This window comes from Garra rufa, chromosome 10 (assembly GCF_049309525.1).
Source record: "Garra rufa chromosome 10, GarRuf1.0, whole genome shotgun sequence".
In the NCBI taxonomy this organism is placed as follows: domain Eukaryota; kingdom Metazoa; phylum Chordata; class Actinopteri; order Cypriniformes; family Cyprinidae; genus Garra; species Garra rufa.
This window is the reverse complement of record NC_133370.1, coordinates 48,609,309-48,632,270: the sequence shown is the minus strand read 5'-3', so window position 1 is coordinate 48,632,270 and position 22,962 is coordinate 48,609,309. Positions and strand designations below refer to the sequence as shown.

Below are 22,962 nucleotides of genomic sequence, written 5' to 3'. Positions count from 1 at the left end.
GTGTTTTAGAGAGTTTGTGGGTGATGTGACAGGGATTTCCCAAGTGTCTGAACTTCAGGAGCTTCAGACTGTCTGTACTGGAATGGAAGATCAAGTGGAAAGTCAGGAAACTCCATTCCTGAGGCATAATGAAGAGTTTACATCAGAATCCAAGTACATCTCAGGGGACACCTCAGACATTGAGAACAATGGCAGCTATCTAAACCAGGATGAGTGTATGACAGAAACCAGCATTAAACGGGAGACATCAACCCAGCCTCTGTTGGAAATGGCACCAATGACTGGTATTTGATCTGTCCATCCATTCCTCCATGCATGAATGCATCCATCCATTCATCCGTCCGTCCATCTTTTCATCCGTCCATCCATCCATCCATCTATCAATGCACCATCCATTCATGTTCAATGCATCTGTCCATCCATCAATCAACCATCTATCCATCAATGCATCCGTTCATCCATTCCACCATCTATCCATCCATCCATTTATCTGTCTGTCCATCCATCCATCCATCTATCAATGCATCATCAGTCTGTCTGTCTGTCCATTAATCCATCCATTCCTCCATCCATCCATCCATCATTCCCTCCTTCCATCCCTCTATCCATCTGTCCGTCCATTAATCCATCCGTCTGCCTGTCCATCAGTTGATTCATCCATCCATCTGTCCGTCTATCAATCCATCCATCCATCCATCAACACATCATCCATTCATCTATCAATGCATCTGTCCATTTATCAATCCAACCATCTATCCATCCATCCATTTATCCGTCCGTCCATCCATCCATCCATCCATCAATGCATCATCAGTCTGTCTGTCTTAATCCATCCATTCCTCCATCAATCCATCATTCCCTCCTTCCATCCCCCCTGCCTGTCCATCAGTCCATCTGTCCGTCCATCCATCCAACTGTCCGTCCATCAATCCATCCATTCATCCCTCCCAGCCTCCTTCCATCCCTTTATCCATCCATTTGCCCATCCTCCATCAATCCATCCATCCAACTGTCCGTCCATCAATCCATCCATTCATCCCTCCCACCCTCCATCCATCCCTTTATCCATTTATTCACCCATCCGCCCATCAATCCATCCATCCATCCTACTGTCCCTCCATCAATCCATCCATTCATCCCTCCCTCCTACCCTCCTTCCATCCCTTTATCCATGTATTCACCCATCCGTCCATTAATCCAACCATTCATCCCTCCCACCCTCCTTCTATCCCTTTATCCATGTATTCACCCATCCGTCCATTAATCCAACCATTCATCCCTCCCACCCTCCTTCTATCCCTTTATCCATGTATTCACCCATCCGTCCATTAATCCATCCATTCATCCCTCCCACCCTCCTTCTATCCCTTTATCCATGTATTCACCCATCCGTCCATTAATCCAACCATTCATCCCTCCCACCCTCCTTCCATCCCTTTATCCATTTATTCACCCATCCGTCCATCAATCCATCCATCCATCCTACTGTCCCTCCATCAATCCATCCATCCATCCCTCCGTCCCACCCTCCTTCCATCCCTTTATCCATTTATTCACCCATCCGTCCATCAATCCATCCATCCAAAACTGTCCTAAAATTGTATCATTTACTAGTAAAGAAAAACATCCTTACAATGTTTTGACTAGTCACTTTTAAAACTTTTAAATAAAAATGCATTTTCATGCATGCATAATGATTATACAAAAGGTAGCACAATTATTTTTAAAGGCATTATATGGAGTAATAGCATGTCAACCACAGAATATCTCTAGAAAGTAAGTGCCTTTTTGCAGTAAGCATTGTTTTCACTGGTAATTTTGTCAGAAGAGATATGTAAAACCCATTTCTATAACTCAATATGTATTATATGCAGGGCATGGAGTGAAGTATAGGTTTAGAAATTGAATAATTGAAGTAAGCCGTTTTTAGAAATGAGGTGCCCATTTTTTGGTTCGGTTCGCATAGCAGTTTCTTAAAGGAAGATGGTCAAAGTGCAGCAGTGTTGATTTGTAGTGAAGTAGTTCAGCTGCTGATGGCTGAGTGCTAAAGAAAGGGTGGACAGGAGCCATTCATTTTGTTTGCAGAGCGGATAATTCGCTAAAGTGAGGACACATTCATTAATAGAGACACAGATCTGGGTCATCAATGCCTGTGGCAATCTAAGCTTCTTCAGCTGTCTCAGAAAGTAAAGAGCAGTTCGCCTTCAGAGTATTCTGTTCCAGTGCTGTAGTGAGCTTGGCACTGGGTGCTGGGTGAAATCTAGGTTAGTGTTCACTCTGCGAAAATCTACAGTAGAAGGCATTTAGACCCCCAAACCTAACACAAGATGAAAAAAGTGCCACTCAGTGGGCTCAGGTTTATGGCTTCCAGCGTGTAATAAAAGCGAAAGCCCAATTACATCTCAGATGCACACAATCACAGGTAATCGTGGTCAAAACCTAGGAGGTAAAGCTTTTGCAAATCATATAAACTGAGTGAATTTCATTTGTAAAGATATGTGAGGGAAAGAGCGCCTAGCAACAGGCAGTCTAGTTATATAACATATCAGACAGAAACATATAGGCATACTGGCGCAACAAACTTTATATATGTCCAGGTCAGTGGATGTTCAATGAATACCCAAACATATGTACTTTGAGACCTGCAACACACTTGCCAGCTATTTGCAGTCTGATATATTTACTCTGGCAATCACACTCTATTCACAGTTTCAGAGCCAAAGCGACTCTGAAATCTTGTTGCAGCATGCAAAATCATTACATTTGATGAAGGACTTTCTTTGTGACATGCATACTTGCATAGAAAGTATATTCTATGCAAGTATGCATGCATGGAGTGAATACAATCCAGACATACTGCGTTATTGTAGGCATTTTTGTGTGTCCTACACTATCAGTGGTGTCGCTTCCTTGCCATTCACAACTTCTCAGAGGCAGATAATACATTTCAATATCTCAGAGGAAGTCATCTGTTTTGTCATACTTCTCATTTAACACACTGTTTTTCACAGTAGTGAAACAGGCATATTTGACTCGCCCAGTGCTGTCATATTTTTAGACAGAACCCAAACTAAATCCCGAAATTGCACAAAACATTTTTAAATAAAAGAAGCTTTCACTATAAACAGAAAATGAATAACTAATGATAAGCATAAGGAATTTAACCCATTACATTACAATTTTGTGTTTTATGTAATGTTATTTTAGTAACTTTTCACAAAGATAGATTTTACTTTTTTGTTGTTTGAATGTAATGATGTTTAAATGTATTTATTTTAAAAAATATATTAATAATAACTGAAATTATTAATTGAAAAATGGCAAAATTTAGACGATAATAAGGCTTTATTTTACAATGTCCTTGATACATGTCATATTTGCGCACTACAGTAATAACAGAAAATTAAGCATAATTACAGAAATAACCTTAAACCAAACCTTAATTATATGCCTAAACCTATAGCAAGTACACATTGGTAATTAATTGTACACAATACCAGAATTACATTGTAATAAGAGCACCATAAAATTTGATTTGATTTGATTTGATTGTCATTTTATTTCAAATATGCAAGAAACATGTCAACAAGACAGCAAAAAAACAACGATCTTCCTATATATATTCTTTTCCTTTCTTTTTTCTCAGCATATTTGAAAAGGAGTGGGAAGAAGTTTACACTAAAATAAAGTGTAACTGATATTTTATCCAATAACCCGTTTTTTGTTTTACCTAATTTCACACAGCTAGCTACATATGCATGCAAAATGAGTTAAAATTAAAAGCAAAATATAAAAAAAATAATATAAAATAATGTTTCTTTAATTACAAACACAAGCCCAAAGTTATGCATTAAAAACTAAGCCACTAGGATATATTGTATGTTGCATTGTTTTTGAACAGTGGGATCAACAAAAACAAAAAAAAGTTTAAGAACATGTAGAGTTTAATTGCATATTTAAGTACTGAGTACTTACTGTAGTGTTAGGGTTAGAATTAGGGTTAATTTAAGGGTTAGATACATGCATTACTACAGTAAGCATATGTAATAAGGCCACTGTGAAATAAATGTAGTGTTACCAAAATGTGTACATCTGACAATTACTGAGTGAATGAAAACTCGTTTTATGAGAATTTCAGGTACACTTTTAAAAATAAAGGTGCTTCACGATGCCATATAGAATAACTTTTTTTTTTGTCTAAATGGTTCCATAAAGAACCTTCAACATCTGAAGAACCTTTTTGTTTCACAAAAGGTTCTTTGTGGCAAATAAGGTTCTTCAGATTATAAAAAGGTAAGCAAGAACTGCAATTTTAAAGCACCTTTATTTTTAAGTGTGTAGTCGTATCTAAATTCACTACTCATTTTGTCTAAAATGAATATGTAAATCCTAATAAAATGCTCAACTGCTTGTTTTCTTCTCTTGATTTAATTGATCACAGTCAGTTTCAAAGACGTGGAGGCCTCTTACTCAGACAAAGCTGATGACTGTGATGATGATGATGATGATGATGATGACGATGATGTTGAGAATGGAGTTGAACAGCCGACTGCCCCCAAACCCGACACACCAGACAGCATGTTCATTTTCAAAAGCAAAAATCCGTAAGTTGCATTTTTACATGATCCTACACCTTTAGCTGTTGTACAGTATACCATGCATGACAAAACAGTCCAAATCTAACATCTAAGATCATGTTCTTTGTGTAACTGCAGCATCAGAAGGATCTGCCACTATGTGGTGACCCTGCGCTACTTTGAGATGACCATCCTCCTGGTGATTGTGGCCAGCAGCATTGCACTGGCTGCTGAAGACCCTGTGTGCACCAATTCAGAGAGGAATAAAGTAAACCATTATATTTCAACATATGGCATACTTAAGCTGTCATGAGTAATGTAATGACTGTCTGTGAGTATTTTCAAAACAACTTGCAAATTGTTGTATCATGAAATGAAAGTGACAGGTTTGTTCACTGTGTGTTTGCAGGTTCTCCGTTACTTCGATTATGTTTTCACTGGCGTTTTCACATTTGAGATGATTATAAAGGTAACTAGGTTTCTTTCTTGCAAACCTCCATCCAAAGCCATTTCAGCCAACTTAAAGAGTCTACCCTTATCAAAAAGATGTAAACTTGTAGTTTAATTTATTAAGTACACTTAAGTTCAAGTATATTTTTAAGTATACTTTATGTAGTAAGTATACAAATATCAGTGTACTAGTAGTATACTTTAAATGTACCATTTCAAAACTCACTGGGACTAAATTGGCCTACTTTCTAGTATATAAAAGTACACTTTAAGTATAACAGTAGAAAACTCAGTACACAGTACACAACTAGTTTACATCTATGTTTTCAGTATACTAAAAGTGAACGTATAGGTATACTGATAGTTTACTAATTAAATACTTTTTATGCATTTTTAGTACACTTTGAAGTATGGTGAACTACTAGTTTAGTAGTTTTATACTGCAAGTATACTCATCTTTAAGTGAACTTTACATCATACTTTAAGTGTACTACTATGTCCCTATTTATTAATTTGTGTATATTTTGTTGTATGAATATCTGAACATACTAAACATCAAAAGAAAGAAGAGGGTATCTGCTTGTAAACAAAAACATTTTATTCTAGTTTCATGTTTTCTTTTTTATAAACACTTGAATGTGGGTAAGTTTCATGAATAAAAAATAAATAAACAACATTTTGAACAAAAACCTAAAAAAAGTAGATATAGTTGATCAACACCCCAAAGCTTGACAGTCATTATTACCTCTTCATGGGTCGACATTTTATTCCATAACGTTACACAATTATCATATCTATGGTTTTGATGCTGTTTTATGTCTGACGATTGTGTTAGATTACATGTGGAAGCATCTGTTGTTTCGGTTTCTTCTTCACTTGTGTTTTGGAAATTCTGTATAACAATGCGTATAACGATGAAAACACAGATTCTTAGCACAAGTATAGCTCAAATATACTTAGACTGTCACTTTAAGTATATTTCAGTAGACTGAAAGTGTACTTTCCTACTTCTTTAGTTTAAAAGAAGTATACTAATATCACCCTTGAATAAACGTCTTTTTCGTAAGGGTAGTACAGAGCCAGAATAATCTCAAAATAAACATGTTTACAATATACGATTCATAATTGCATAAAAGTTTATGTATTTGTATATTTGTATATTTACATTCACAAAAAGTGTTTTACAAATGCAAAACACGAAGTGTGCACACAAAGTTTTAAATTTACAAATTGTTTGCTGAATCTGCATTAACAAATGTGACCCTGGAGCACAAAACCAGTCTTAAGTCGCTGGGGTATATTTGTAGCAATAGCCAAAAATACATTGCATGGGTCAAAATTTCTGATTTTTCTTTTATGCCAAAAATCATTAAGAAATTAAGTAAAGATCATGTTCCATGAAGATTTTTTGTAAAATTCCTACTGTAAACATATCAAAATGTAATTTTTGATTTGTAATATGCATTGTTAAGAACCTAATTTGGACAACTTTAAAGGTGATTTTCTCAGTCTTTTTTCTTTTTTTGCATCCTCAGATTTCTGATTTCAAATAGACGTATCTCAGTCAAATATTGTCCTATCCTAACAAACCATACATCAATAGAAAGCTTATTCATATGATGTATACATCTCAGTTTTGTCAAATTTAACCTTATGACTGGTTTTGTGGTCCAGGGTCACAAATTGTCACGTGGGTGAATTGCCTTGTATTTGTGTTTGTACATTTTGAGACGGTCTCATTTATTTGTTTTATACAGATGATTGACCAGGGCCTCATTCTTCATGATGGATCATATTTCCGGGACTTGTGGAACATTCTAGACTTTATAGTGGTGGTCGGAGCTCTAATTGCCTTTGCATTGACGTAAGTGTTTGTATGTATGTTTCTGATGTTGTAAACTTACTGAGTTGCACTCCTGGTTTAGTTAGTCAAGTCAAAGTGCCTTAAAATACATACAATGATATGACAAATGTGTTTTTACCTCACTTTTGCTTTTGTTATTGGTTATGTTTAGAGAAGGGATTAATGTACAGTAGGTGGTATGTTATTTTCCAAAGCGGTACGGCATTAACCTTTAAGCATCACTTTTAGCAACCTGATATTTCATTTTCAAGATGCGTTCATCTGTTCTGGAGTAAACTAAACACGCTTTTTTACCACCTACTCTGTAAGTGTTGTTAAACATGCACGAAGAAACATAATATCTAAATATTAGCAGAAATGACGAAATAGACATGCTTTTCCAGTGAGCCTGGGTTGATATTTTTATTGTATGATCTAATCTTACTGTGACCCATTGGTCAAATGTATATATTTTTGTATATATGTGTATGACTTGTAAAAATGTAATATTATACATGTAATTTATATTAACCATTTATCACATCAACTTAAAGAGTATGGAAGTATGTAATGCCCAATTACAACATAAACAGCCCATTTCTGTAGCTTAAACAGTAACATCAAGGTCATGGTTTTGATTCCCAGGACAAGCAAGAACTAAAAAAAAAAATGCATATGGGGTTTGATACAAGACTTCTTGAACCCAACTAACTTGTACAGAAACATAGATGCAGCAGACACACACCAAAAATCCTAAATGGCCCCCATGGGAATGATATGATATACAGTATGTGTAATATATAAAATACTACCCCTCAATTAATTAGTACATATATCGATCTTTAGGCATTCACTAAAGCTAATTAAGAGTTGAACAGTGGGTATTTTAATAGATATAGGTAAGTGGGTGAACTTCTAAAATTGGATATTAATTGTGAGTTGAATATGGGTAATTAGTTTCATTCTCAGGTCTCAGTGGATAACCAGAAGATATTTTTTTTTTCTGGCTTGTCTAAAGGAAAGTGGTAGTTGCTATGCTAGGAAACTTGTAAATTAGGGGGAAAAAATCAGGATGTAATTTTAGTTCACTGCAAAAAAAAATGATTTTCATACTTAGATTTTTGTCTTGTTTTCAGAAAAATTTAAATCAAGAAAAAAAAAAAAAAAAAAAGTCAAAATTAAGTGCATTTTTGCCTGAAACAAGCAAAATAATCTGCCAATGGGGTAAGAAAAATCTTGTTTTCTGTTTGAAATAAGATTTTTTTTCTTACCCCATTGGCAAATTATTTAGCTTGTTCTAAGCAAAAACTCACTTAATTTTGACTTTTTTTTTTTTTTTTTTTTTCTTGATTTAAATTTTTTTTAGATAGTTTGGCTGGAAACAACAAAAAAAAGTAAAGAAAGTAAGAAACATTTTTGAGGTGGGGCAATTCTTAATAGACTTGTCTTTCTTTCACTAGTTTTTCAAAAGTCATCTTAAATGTTGAACTTTCAGTACAACTGAAATATTTAAGAGAACATCAAGCTGACTTCATAAATTCATGTTGATTTAAAAAAATTAACTTACCATTATAGCAGTTTTACTTGCCTTGAAAGTAGCTGTAACTTAACAAAACAAAACCTAGTAAGTATAGCAACTAAGTAAAGATAACAAACTACACTGCAAAAAATGCTTTTCTTACTTAGATTTTTTGTCTTGTTTCCAGCCAAAATATCTAAAAATTCTTGAATCAGGAAGGATTTTCTAGACAAATAAAAATTGTGTCTTGTTTTTAGTCAAAACAAGTCAAAATTAAGTGGATTTTTGCTTAAAACAAGCAAAATAATCTGCCAATGGGGTAAGAAAAATAATCTAGTTGTCTGCTTGAAATAAGATTTTTTTTTTCTTACCCCATTGACAGATTATTTTGCTTGTTTTAAGCAAAAATCCACTTAATTTTGACTTGTTTTTACTAAAAACAAGATAATTATTTTTACTTTATTAGATTTTTTAGGTATTTTGGCTGGAAACAAGACAAAAAATCTAAGTAAGAAAAGCATTTTTTGCAGTGATATATCTAAGTATGGTAAATTATTGGATTTAGCAGTGTATCATCAACCTTTTGCTTATCAACCTTTTCCAGAAAACCATCTTTTGTAAAGCAAGTAAGTCATACAGATTTGGAACAACTATCTCGTTAAATATGACTGCACTTGCTCCTGTTGACAGTACTAGACTGAGAATAGTAAGTAATGACTGTCTTGTGTTTGGATGTGTTATTCGACAGATTGGGAAAATGGAGTCGAGAATCACACTTACTAACTAATGTAGAGTATTCAGGCTAAATGGGTATAAAAAGTCTGCATTTCATAACCACTGCTACAGTGCCTTGCAAAAGTTCATTTTTTTCAAGTTTTGTTTTGTTGCAGCATTATGTTAAACTGCTTTAAATTAGTTTTTCCCCACATAATGACAAAACAAAAACCAGATTAGCAAATTTTACAAATTTATTAAAAATAAAACTTCATACCCTTAACTCAGTACATAGTTGAAGCACCTTTACAGCCTCAAGTCTTTTTTGGGTCTGATGTGACCATCTTTGCACATCTGCATTTGTCAATTATCTGCCATTCTTTGCCTCACCTTTTCACCTCTCCATCTCTGTCAGCTTGGATGAGGGCTGACAGACATTTTCTAGAGTCCTAGTTGTTCCAATCGTCTTCCATTATGGAGAATGCTTCTGTCAACCTTCAATGCAGCAGATTTGTTTCTGAACTCTTCTCTAGATCATCGCCTTAACGCAAGTCTGTCACTGAGCTCTACAGGCAGTTATCTTGGTTTTTGCTCTGATATGCATTTTCAGCTGTTAGACCTTTTCTGAGAGGTGTGTGCCTTTCTAAATCAGACTCATTCAAATGAATTCACCACAGTTTAACTCCACTCCAAGTGTAGGAACATCTAGAAGCAATATGAATGCTCCTGAGATAAATTTCGAGTGTCCCAGAGAAGGGTATGAATACTTATGCGACGGGATCTTTTCAGTTTTTTATTTCTACTAAATTTGCAAAGTTGTTACAAACCTGTTTTGTGCTTTGTCATTATGGTGTATGAGATGTAGATCGATGTGGAAAAAAAGTAATTTAAAGCAGTTTAACATAATGCAGCAACAAAACAAAATGTGAATACTTTTGCAAGGCACTGTATGCAAAAAGAGTATGTATGACAAGCCGAAAAAGCTCTTTATTCTTTTTATACAGCATTTCAATGGTGAAATGAAGGCAGTAGAGGAAGAAGCCGGTGGCGATTGCACTAGTGGAGGTGGTGTGTTGTCAGATTTGGCTATATGTGATATCAACACACAAAGTGCAGTCTATGAATTTCATTTGCTTTCTTAATAGCAGGCCAAATCCTGTTCTATTTTTGAAGCATCTGATTCAGAGCAGGCTATGGGCCGTGGGCTGGACTTTGGACACCCCTCATTTAAGTTATATAAGTTATACTCTTGAATGCCTGATGTTTGCTAACTGAGATGGAAGTTAGACATATAACTATGATCTTAAACATACATGATCTAAAATGAGCTTTGGTTATAAAAAAACGATGGTGTCCTAAATTTAATAGTCAATTTGGGAAACCCTTGAGAGAAGCCCTAAAATCACGCAGTGCACAATTTATTAATAATGTGATCTGAAAGCTGCCTATCATAAGACCTATGTACAGAAACCTTTCAGATAATAAGAGATTGCTCATAGTTTATGGAAATATTATGGGTCATTGCTGTTAATAAGCATGGTTGTGTTGTTATGCTATAAAAGGATATTCCAGACGTTCATAAATCTGCTCTGGTTCGTTTTGTAATGGCTTTACACACTCTTTAAAATGTTGATTCTTCCTCTTTTAATGCCTCTCTGTTGTTGTTTGTATTGTATTTCTGTGGCTGCCAGGAATTTGATGGGGTAACAGCAGACGCTTCTCATTTGTCACATTGTCTGTCCATTTTATTATGAATTCAGTTGCCACCGATCATTATTAATGTGTGTTGATATTGTGATGTCTGATCCACGTTTGCATTTACTAATGTACAATGTTCACTCATTTTCTAACTATTTCAGCCATGTTCAGTAGATGTTCTTCGGTCATGTATTAGAACTTGTTCATTTAGTGTGATTCATTATTTAAATATGCAATTAGTCATGCCTTTTTACTCATAAGTGCCATAATAAGAAATTTTCCCACCATCAGTGCGGTTCAAGCTCGAAGAGCCACCTTCATGTTTTCTTCATGTGAATTGCTTTGAATATTCAAACATTATACACATTTTTTTTTCATTGCATAGTCATTGAATAACAGGTTTAAAAATATGCAAAAATATGTTAATGCATGTAATGCAAGGACATTATATATATTTACTAGACCTTGGGTTCTACCTTCTACCTGCACTAAACAGCATTTAAGATTTAGACAAAACGTGTGCCGTAGTTAATTTGTTGTACACTGTAAAAAAGTTTTCACCACTTTCAACTTAAAAACCTAAGTTTAGCAGCTGCCTTAACATTTTAAGTTAAATCAACTTAAGTCATTTCAACTCACAAGTTAAATCAACTCATTTTTATTGTAATAAGTTAAAAAGACTTGTAGTTTTAAGCTGATTTAACTTAATCCTTTAAGGCAGCTGCTAAACTTAGGTTTTTAAGTTGAATCTGGTGAAAACTTTTTACAGTGTACATAAGCAGAAAATATGCAGAATCATGCAAAACTTTACCAGTTAAACATTGTATTACTGCATGTGATTCACAGCAAGCAAAGATGATTATTTTTAGAAGTGAAAGGATCCATTAGATCCGTGCAGAATAAACGTTTTTAAAAGTTTTCTTTTTTAATGCATTTAAAAAAAAAAAAAAACATTTGATTCAACGTTGGGGTATTCAGTTATTGTGCTGTGTGTTTTTTTCTCTCTCTCTTTTTTTTAATATGACATTTTCTAAAAGATGTTTTGTTATTCACAGAAACAACAAAGGCCGAGACATTAAGACCATTAAGTCCTTACGAGTTCTCAGAGTTCTCCGTCCCCTCAAGACCATCAAAAGACTTCCAAAACTCAAGGTATCTGCTCTTTTACAATTCATAAGCTTATATATTTGTGACTAAAAGCAGAACTAGAATGGACAATCCAACCCTCTGCTCACATTTACACTTTTTACCACTTATTTTTACAACTATCGTGACTATGGCTACTTAAAATATTCACAAAAAAGAAAAACTTAAGCACTTTTTCAGTCCACATGAGACATAATCAAATTACCAATCAATTATTTCAATAAAACTCAAGATATTAAATTCATTGCACCAATATATCGGCCGATTTTTTTTATTAATTGTTTTACATCTATCTGCATATCGGAAATAGCAGGAAGAGGGCCAATAAATAATATTTATTCTTTGCAAAAGCATTACCGTTTTGAATGATGTTGTGCTTCTATCATCAAAAAAGCCTAATTGTGTATGTAATATTTTTACACGTTTTGCTTTATTTACCGGTATTTTAGCCTACATTATTTCTGAAAAAAATGCAACATATAGCCTACTAATTTAGTCTTTTTTTCTCTATAGGAATAGCATTTTCATATCCATGCTGCAAACATTTGTAAATATCTGAAAAAAATACTTTAATGTCTTTAAAGTGTTGACAGTTTTTTTCTTTTGTTTAATAAATCTGTCAAAATCTATAAAAGATGATGCTGTATTGGCTATGACTAAAGTTTTTTTTTTTTTTTTTTTTGAGGAAAGAAAATGCTGTACTGAATTATTATTATTATTATAGGCAAAGAAAAAGTAAACAAAATAAATAAATAACGCTATTAACTGGTATTTTTTCCTACTCAGACCAGTTTCGGTACAGTAAGACAAAACAGTTAAATATCGATTTTGTTTGGAGTGAGCCCATCAATTTTTTTATTTTTTTATTTTCATTTTTAAGCCCTGCTTAATGCAATAAGACCAATATCGGTATCGGAATCTGAAAATAGTAGTTAGTAGCAAATTAATTGCAAGTATTGAGTTTTACTCATTATATTGAATTATATTCCTGATGTTTTGAATATTCAAACATGAATATTTCTTTGTTGTATAGTCACTGAATAACAGATTAAAACATGTAGTAAAAATATAGTACCAAATGCATGTAAAAGACATTATTAGTCATTTTTGTGAGCCTGAAGTTAGGCTTTCGGTTCCTCCTGTGCTAAAAAAATGACTGTGTAATTGGTTTTATTTTTTATTATTATTTTATGCTACCATCTACCTTTGCTGGGGCGATAAACTAGCGTATGATATCAAGAAAGTCAAGAAATGTCTTATTCCAAGAATATTCCTCTGAAACAGTCTCACAAAAACACACACAATCTAATGAATGAATGAATGAATTAGGACACTCTGCTGTCCAAATATGAGTAATCCCTCTGTGAATAATTAAAAGTGGGCCAAATATAACTTGCAGTACTTGACATTTTTCATTTTAAATCAATATGCAGTCATATACAGAGCTAGAATTATGCGAATTATCATCAGACCATTTAACCAAACCATAATTGAATTAGTGATGGGAGATCATGAGAGATCTTGAGGGATTTAGAGCTGACAAAGAGATGTTAAGTTACCGGCCTTGTGCACTTCAGTTCTAACCCAATCTCATGAGAAGAAAACAGTATTTTGATTTTATGTGTATGGAAATGTACCATTTTTAAGGAAAAATGTGAGCATTAAGGTCCATCCCAACTCATAAACCTAGCTTTTTTCCAGTCAGCTTTCAGTTTCCAGTCATTGTAGAGCAAAGTCACATGGGATTGACTTGATCTCGTTACTATAGCAACCAACATGCCAGAAAATGACTGTACTGCCTGAAAACACAAACATTTGATTTGATCACTTGCAAATAAAATGCAATGCGATGTGCATCATGTTCATCATGATATAACTGAACAAATGCAAATACATTCAAAGGCATTATGTGGAAATGTGGTGTTGATTGTATTAGATACACTGTACTGTACTGTACTGTAATGCATCATTCTGTCAGTAGTGAATGTGTAAAGGTGGCTTAAACCAGAAACTCTGGTTGAAGACCTGTTTAGGAGGGATATGCGATATGATGATTATTTCTTTTGTCCTGCAGGCTGTGTTCGACTGCGTGGTCACATCCCTGAAGAACGTCTTCAACATCCTCATCGTCTACAAGCTCTTCATGTTCATCTTTGCTGTCATTGCAGTGCAGCTCTTCAAGGGAAAGTTCTTCTACTGTACGGACGGATCGATGGGCACGCAAAAAGAATGCCAGTAAGTGCAATTGAATGCCATATATTTTAAAGAAAGAGAGTGAAAAATGTTATAAGATAAAATGTTTTGATACAAGAACACTTTGCTTAAATCTTTATAAAATAAATATACAAAAGAGATCTGTTAAATATGGAAGCCCAAATCAAAAAGGTAATTGCTTTTTATCTCAAAATTCATTTTATTCACAGTCGCAAGTTTAGATCTCACAGTTCTGACTTTTTTTCTCAGAATTGCGAGTTTATATTGTGCAATTCTGACTTCGTAACACGCAATTTCGTTTTAGAATGGTTTCAAAATTACATTTATTTTTTGTCAGATGTGTTCTCCCAAATTGAGTTTATATCTTACAATTCTGACTTAACTCGTAATTGCGTGCTATAAAGTCAGAATTGTGAGATGTAAACTCTCAATTCTAAAGACAAATCTCTTTTTTCCCCTAAAAATTGGACTTTTTTTATTCGCAATTGCAAGTTTATATATTACAATTTGGAGAAAAAAATAGAATTGCGAGAAACAAACTCGCATTTGCGAAAAAAATGTCAGAATTGTGAGTTTATTTCTTGCTTATTTTCAAAACTGAAAAAGCAGAATTATGAGATAAAAAGTCATAATAACACTTTTTTTTTTATTCTGTGGCATACTGTAAACAGGCTTCCATAGTTAGATCTATCAGGCTATTTTAAAAAAAAATGTCCCACTAAAGTAGAGAGTGGTTAATAATTCGGTAATTATGTTTTATTAATTTTGGTTTACCATTAATTTAATTCTAAAACCATTTTAAGACCAATCATTTGAGACTCCTGGACAAATGAGAACCGTTGTACTTGCGATATCGTTTGCCATTGATATGTAGTAGTTTGAAGAACTGGTCTTTCTGGATTATTTTAACACAGTATATCAGTAGATAGTTTCAAAAGAACAGAACGTACAGGAAAAGTACATGTTTTATTAATGTTTTGTTCGTTCGTTTGCCATTTTTTGCATTGTTCTGTGTTATATAGAGGCTACTACATTGACTATGGGAGGGACAGGAAGGAAGTGAAGAAGCGGGAGTGGAAGAGACACGAGTTCCACTATGATAACGTCCTCTGGGCGCTTCTGACGCTCTTCACTGTGTCCACAGGGGAGGGCTGGCCACAGTATGTACATTTTTGTATACTGAATTGATTTTGAACGCAAGTTTGCATTTTGTATTTACATAAATCTTCCCATCATGCATCATTTACTATACCGTAATTTAAAATGAATCTGTTGCTATTTGACTGAAACTGCTTGATGGTTTTCGAGACTGTTAATACAGCTGAGGTCTAAAGTTTACATCCCTCTTTCTGCAAAATGTTAATAATTTTACTAAAATAAGAGGGATCATACAAAATGCATGTTATGGTTTATTTAGTACTGACCTGAATAATATATTTCACATTAGAGATGTTTACATATAGTCCATAAGAGAAAATAATAGTTGAAGTTATAAAAATGGCCCTGTTCAAAAGTTTACATCCCTTTGATTCTTAACACTGTGTTGTTGCCTGAATGATCCACAGCTGTGTTTTTTATTTAGTGATAGTTGTTCATGAGTCCCTTGTTTGTCCTGAACAGTTAAACTGCCTGCTGTTCGTCAGAAAAATTCTTCAGGTCCCACAAATTCTTTGGTTTTCCAGCATTTTTGTGTATTTGAACCCTTTCCAACAATGACTGTATGACTTTGAGATGCATCTTTTCACACTGAGGGCAACTGTTACTGTAACTATTGCAGAAGGTTTAAATGCTCACTGATGCTCCAGAAGGAAAAAAAACATGCATTAAGAGCCTTTTAAAACTTTTTGAATTTGAAGATCAGGGTAACTTTAACTCATTTTGTCTTCTGGGAAACATCTAAGTATCTTCTGTAGCCTCTGAAGGGCAGCACTAAATGAAAAAATACAATATTTAGAGAAAACAAGAGAAATGTACGCATCTCCATTCTGTTCAAAAGTTTTCACCCCCCGACTCGTAATGCATCGTGTTTCCTTCTGGAGCATCAGTGAGCGTTTGAACCTTCTGTAATACTTGCATATGAGTCCCTCAGTTGTCCTCAGTGTCAAAAGATGGATCTCAACGTGACACAGTCATTAGCTGCATTTCCATTACCCTTTAAATTGCACAAATTGAAATTGCGAACTGAAAATATGCCTAATGGAAATGCGTCAATTGCGCAAAAACTCTCATATCACAAAAAGTTTTTACGCTCGCATGAGGTGGTTTTTCAGGCAATTCGATTTTTCAGGCAATTTTTTTTCCACATTTACAGGTCACATTCGATTAAATATGGCCAAAATAAGCCACAAAAATCCATTGCCATGACTTATGGATGGAGGGAAAAATAATGTGCCAGTAGCCTAACATCGGTTAATGTAAACGCTGTCATTTCGCAATACTTTTTAATGGACAATTATAAAATAGAGCCAAAGTTTTGCACTAATCTGTAATGGAAACATAGCTATTGTTGGAAAGGGTTCCACAAAAATGCTGGAAAACCAAAGAATTTGTGGGACCTGATGGATTTTTCTGAAGAACAGCAGGCAGTTTAACTGTTCAGGACAAACAAGGGACTCATAAACAAAACAAAAAAAACACAACTCAAGTCATTCAGGTAACAACACAGTGTTAAGAATCAAGGGGATTGAACCTGGTTGAACCTAGGCTATTTTTTCTTGTGGACTATATGTAAACAACTTTTATGTGAAATATCTTATTCAGGTCAGTACTAAATAAACAAAAATGTGCATTTTGTATGATCCTTCTTATTTTAGTAAAATAATTAACATTTTGCAGATTCTGAAAGGGGGATGCTAACTTTTGACTCACCAGTGGCTTGGTGAAGTACAGTAGGGTTTAGGAAGGCCTGGATGTTTCTTACTGTATGTTACGGAGATTTTGGCAACATGATGCATTTTTGGTCAGCTCCCAAGATTGTTCTGAGATCTGAGAAGGATAGAGACTTTCCTGCAAGGAAGAGTCTTGTCAGTTCTGGGCTATTCTGCTGCCTTCTCAAGTATTTGTAACACATCTGCCAGGGAAATGTGTGTCAGTGTGGATTTAGCTCTCTACGTTTTGGTGTCAGCCAGGTTGCCCAAACATCCTCTGAAGAATGGGGATGTAGAGGTGAATACTTTTGAACATTTGTGCTTGCTAATGGACTCAAGTTCATATAGATAATGCCTTTCTCTGGGCATAAGTGCCTGTTAAGGACATAATGGTGAACAGAATAAAACAACCAATTTAAATTAGACCGTTCTCATTCATTTTAAATAAATTAATATGTTAACAAGGTGTTAGTGCTCATTAAACCATCTAAAACCAGAGGACTGAATGCCATCATAATGAAGCACTGGGCTTTGATTCCCGATAAAATGCAGTCAAATTACCAGACAGCCTTCTGTGGAAATGCAAATTGGATCCAGAATGCCAGAAATGTTGGCAAATGTCAAACATGAAAGAGCTGGGCTTCTCTGCGAGCACAATGGATGTCACGTTGTGAAAGCGTTTGGCAGTGTGAATGAACAAAATCACTCAACAGTCACCGGAACCTTTCCAGAAAATTTCAGAAACCTTGAAAATTACGAGAAACTGTGCAAGTCTCAGGCACATTAGATGTGACATAAAAACATTTGTTATTCATGTTTTGTTTTGATGTGCCAGTGTTTTTTTTCTTTCATTCTTTTGCAAATATTGTTATAATCCAGTGAAACTTTCGTATGAACACGATGGTGTGGCCTACGCAGAGATCTGATCTCACCATCATCAAGTCAGTCTGGGGTTCATCCATAGAAGATCCATCTTCTCCAAGAGGCTTGGAAAATCTCAAAAACTGTGCAAGTGCACCCAGGAAAAAGCTAAAGAAGGATGAGCAAACTCCAGTGGACTGAAGAAGCAGTTTACCTTAAATCCACATTAATATTCCAGACTTTTAAAGAAATGAAAATGCAATCGAAGCTCTTCTTTCTACTTTCTAATCCAACGTTATACTCATAACGAACTATAGTCGCAAATGTTGCAACTCCAGGCAAGCAAATGTGTTTTCATAAACACTATCAGAGAGCTCAGAAAGGTGAGCCTCCACATAAAACATTTCTTCAAGGTCAGGCATTTCTGAAAGCCGTGATATTGGTAATTGCAACTGTGTGCACAGTCAAAGATCTCCTGAAACCTTTGCGAGGTCTGCAAGTCCCACCTTTAAGCAGATTTCATATTAGATTTTATCTTGTTACAACCATTTTCTTCAATTCTGGTTATTATTAGTGGATTAACTGGTCCCTAAGAGCAGCCAGCTAACTTGTTTTCAGATATTACAGCTTGCCAGAAGACTTTGCGTCAGAAGTTCACAATTTACTTCTGGAGTATAGTCATTAGTTTAGAAAACATCAGTTTAGACCCAGAATTGGCGTGTCACCTCTGTTTGTTATGATTCTTCTGTTGCAGTTGAGAGTTGGGATCCATGTGGAGAGATGTTTGTTTAATAGTTGATGCCAAGAATCAGTGGTTGAAAAGGAAGGAAATATAATGTGGACTGTCACTGATGAATTCAGTGTGGGTTGAGCAGCATGTCTGTGAAGAAGCAGGAAAAAGATTTAATGCTGCAGATTTTAAAATACTGAGAATGGCCTTTTCACAGACTGTGATGGTGCATTTTCATATAGCTATTAACATAATTTAGAATTTTTCCCTTAAAAATATTCAATGTGCATTTGTAACACTATACTTTGAGTTATATTACCTTGGCATTTGATTTACAGAAAGAGTGCGAGGGAGTGACGGCAAATTTGACGTCTTTCTTCAGACCAACATAATCAGACTCTCTCAAAGTTTATCTAAACTATGACGACTTCCACTTCTGAGAATCCCAAAACCGTAAAGGATCCCTGGTTTTTTTTAATGAGATTGGAGCCATGTTTTGGAAAAAAACAAACAACATATTCAGTCCATGTAGCAGCAAATAAATGGTTTAAAGGGGTCATCGGATGCCCATTTTTCTAGAAGTTGATATGATTCGTTAGGGCAGAGGTCTCAAACTCAATTCCTGGAGAGTTTAGCTCCAACCAGCTTCAATTCACACCTGCTTGGAAGTTTCTAGTGATCCTGAAGACGTTGATTAGCTAGATCAGGTGTGTTTTAATTAGGGTTGGAGCTAAACTGTGCAGAGCTGTGGTCTTCCAGGAATTGAGTTTGAGACCAGTGCGTTGGGGTCTTAATGAGAAGTCTGTAACATACTTTGGTTAAAATTTCTCAGTGGTAGTGTAAAAAAACACCATTTTCACAGAGAGCCGTTTTGTTGCATTAAAATTAATTTAAATGCTAATGAGCTCTGCTCACCCCGCCCCTTTCTGCCTTGGAATTATGAGCCGTAATGTTTACTTTAGCCACGAAACTTGCTAACTAACACATTTTTAAGAAAGGCGATTTGCAAAGATGCATTAAAGATGATTTACGAATGATTTACGCAAACATAGGCACATTTCTGTCATGACAACGGTAGTTTACTATGATAATGGATATGACAGTGGTAATGTATTTGGTCTTGGCGGAATAGATCTGCTATGCTGCTGCTGCTGCTGTTGGTTATTGCTGTAGTTGTAGATGATTGCTGCTCCAAGCAAATACAGCAATTGCTTCTGTCAAAGCGTATGGCGATACGTTGCTGTGAGTATTTAAGAAATACTGCTGCTGCACAAATAGCATAAAATAACCCATAGCAGATCTATACAGGTGGAGCTGGGGAAGGTGGAGGGTTTCAGAGGAACTCTGAAAGCACGTTAAGAAATGCCCAAGTGAGTGCTACCAGCCAATCAAAAAGCTGCAAGCTGCAAGCTGATTGGTTGCATATGCAACATTAACCAATCAACTTGTGCCAAGTCGTATAACTCTGTGATATCAACAGTTACGTTAACAACCCATCAGCCTGCGTCATCTAGAGTTTCATGGCAGAACCAGGTATTTATGTAGCTGGCCAGATGCATTTCCTTCAAAAACGAAAATAACGTTAAACCTCTGCGTCCTCGGCAGTTCAGATGTCGGGAGTAAATGACTTGAATTAAAAAAAGGTGGATTTTTATCATTATGGTGGTTGTTTACACACACTGGCAACATACAGTTATGTTCAAACAACATGTAAAAGTGAGTTTTGCATCCAATGACCCCTTTAAGATGACCGTGTCATTCACTGGATGCATTCATTATGCTTTCTGCAGAGTTCTCCAACACTCGGTGGATGTGACTGAAGAAAACCACGGCCCAAGCAGAGGAAACCGAATGGAGATGTCCATTTTCTACGTCATATACTTTGTGGTTTTCCCTTTCTTTTTTGTCAACATCTTTGTTGCTCTCATCATCATCACATTCCAGGAGCAGGGAGACAAAATGATGGAGGAGTGCAATTTGGAGAAAAACGAGGTGAGTATATACAGTTTGCCTACAAATGTGACTTTGATTACACATCAAGCTCTTTCATGTTTTTCCATGTAGCTAGGCTTTATTAACTGCCCTTAACATGCCCTTATCATTTAGTGATGTTAACACCATTGAAATGAATAAAGAGGTTTCTAATCTGCAGTACTAACCTGCATGTTCCTTCGCTGCTTTCTTATCTCACTCTTCCAGCGGGCATGCATTGACTTTGTTATCAGTGCAAAACCCCTAACGAGATACATGCCTCAGAACAGACAGACGCTCCAGTACCGATTGTGGCACTTTGTGGTGTCGCCATCATTCGAGTACACGGTTCTAGTCATGATTGCACTCAACACAGTAGTGCTCATGATGAAGGTATATCTTTCAACATACAATATTCCAACTTGGAAAGCATTCTGTAAATGGAGAATGTCAAGCTATATGAAAATAGCTGAGCTGAAATAGCTCAAATGAGGTAATCTGAGGTGCATTACAACATTTGTGATTGATAATCATAATGCTTTTCAGTACCACTCGGCTCCAGCTGCCTATGACCTTGTCCTGAAGCACCTCAACACTGCATTTACTGTGCTCTTCTCTCTGGAATGCATCTTAAAGATCTTGGCCTTTGGGTTCATGGTGAGTTTAATGGCATCACATTGATGTTAAAGGGATAGTTCACGAAAACATGAATTTGCTGACACCATTCAAGATGTAGATTACTTTTTCATTCAATAGAACAGTAAAGAAGGTTCTTGGTGATTTATAAGATGCAAGTTAACAGATATCAACACTTTGAAAGTTGAAAAAGCATATCAGACAACACAAAATTAATACCCATGGCTCCTGACGATATAATGAGGTCTTGTGAAGCAAAATTATTGGTCTGTGCAAGAAATTGAACATTAATTTTTCCATTGTAATCCAGAGCCTCAGGGAAACTGAGTAACTTTAAGTAATCTCTTTCAAATAATCAATTCACCAGTTGGTTTATGTAATCACACAATGACATCATATATACACAATTATACTATTAAAGCACCCAATTGTGATGTGAAACGAGGATAGTTTAATAATCTAGTCTTCATCAACTCACCATTTTACATAAAGCATGAGAAAACATAAAAACGTTCATTTGGCCTCTTCATTCAGCTGCTCAATCTGTCTTTGTTCCAAGTCAAACTGTTCTCTCAGTTCAGTGAATGTTGAGGAATTGGAGCACTGAATCAATTTTTTCACTCATTTTGAGTCAGAGGGACTGTCACTTCTCTGAAAAGTGAGTTTTGTTTGAGTAACTTGGAGATCTGTGCTGCTCGAACCACAAACTGTTTCACATGATTCAGTCCAATTTAATAAACTGGTTCGTCTAGTTCACTAAAAAGAACTGGTTCAAAGAACAATTTGTTGTAAGTAATCTTCAGTTTCATGCACAAAGTTGCTTCATAAGACCTCAATATATTGCAAGGAGCCACAGTTATTAATTTTGTGTTGCCTGATATTCATTTTTGACTTTCAAAGTGCCAGCAGCCATTACATTTTATGAATCACCAAAAAGCACAGTTTCAGCTAAAAATCGTCTTTACTGATTTACTGATGAAAAAAGACACCTACATCATGGGTGGGTGAGAAGATTAACAGCAAATGTTCATTGTTGGGTGAACTATCCCTACGTCCTTCAAAGAAGGATACATTTTTAATGTATTGTACGTAAATTGGTTTACTTGTTTATCATTTTCATTATTGTCACTCTGTTCTCACCTCACAGAATTACTTCCGTGACACATGGAACATCTTTGACTTCATCACTGTGCTGGGCAGTATTACTGAAATTGTGGTAGATTTACAGGTAGGAATATTTTGTATGTAAGGATCTGAATATGAATCAGAAGTGTGTATCAGTGCCATCGCTAGGGTTTCTGGGCCAATTGTATATAGTTTGTTGCTTTTTGCCCCCCTCTTTTTAAAGGGGTCCTATTATGCTTTTTCCCTTTTTGAATTCTAGCCAGTGTGTGGTGTGTATGTTTAGGCATAAAAACATCTATAGAGTTACAAATCTCAAAGTCCACTCGCAGGCTGATGATAGGACCAACACTACTGCAGCGCGTTATTTACTCACCCTCCATGCATCCTAAGTGTATATGACTTCCTTTTTTCAGACGAATGCAATGAAATCGGAGTTATATTAAAAATAATCCTGGCACTCCCAAGCTTTAGAACGGCATAGATTGGTGTTTCTCTCAATCGGTCCAAAACAATCCAACAGTCCAATAAAGTGCATTGCTAAAAATTCCTCGTGTAGTGAACCAATGTGTGATTAAAAATCACTTTAAACATTGTGCTAACAGTTGTACAGT

The 22,962-nt window shown here is 35.4% G+C and overlaps 1 protein-coding gene across 1 annotated transcript in view; it reads left to right on the top strand.

Moving 5' to 3' along the window:
* Positions 1 to 22,962, top strand: part of cacna1eb (calcium channel, voltage-dependent, R type, alpha 1E subunit b) — a 119,387-nt gene that overhangs the window by 74,993 nt on the left and 21,432 nt on the right. Inside the window, exons 20-31 of the mRNA XM_073849236.1 lie at positions 10 to 284; positions 4,442 to 4,604; positions 4,716 to 4,845; positions 4,987 to 5,046; positions 6,785 to 6,891; positions 11,857 to 11,953; positions 14,022 to 14,182; positions 15,184 to 15,321; positions 20,410 to 20,611; positions 20,819 to 20,983; positions 21,137 to 21,247; positions 22,374 to 22,454. Of these exons, the coding sequence (XP_073705337.1) occupies positions 10 to 284; positions 4,442 to 4,604; positions 4,716 to 4,845; positions 4,987 to 5,046; positions 6,785 to 6,891; positions 11,857 to 11,953; positions 14,022 to 14,182; positions 15,184 to 15,321; positions 20,410 to 20,611; positions 20,819 to 20,983; positions 21,137 to 21,247; positions 22,374 to 22,454 (1,690 nt within the window). The remainder of the gene's footprint in view (positions 1 to 9; positions 285 to 4,441; positions 4,605 to 4,715; positions 4,846 to 4,986; positions 5,047 to 6,784; positions 6,892 to 11,856; positions 11,954 to 14,021; positions 14,183 to 15,183; positions 15,322 to 20,409; positions 20,612 to 20,818; positions 20,984 to 21,136; positions 21,248 to 22,373; positions 22,455 to 22,962) is intronic.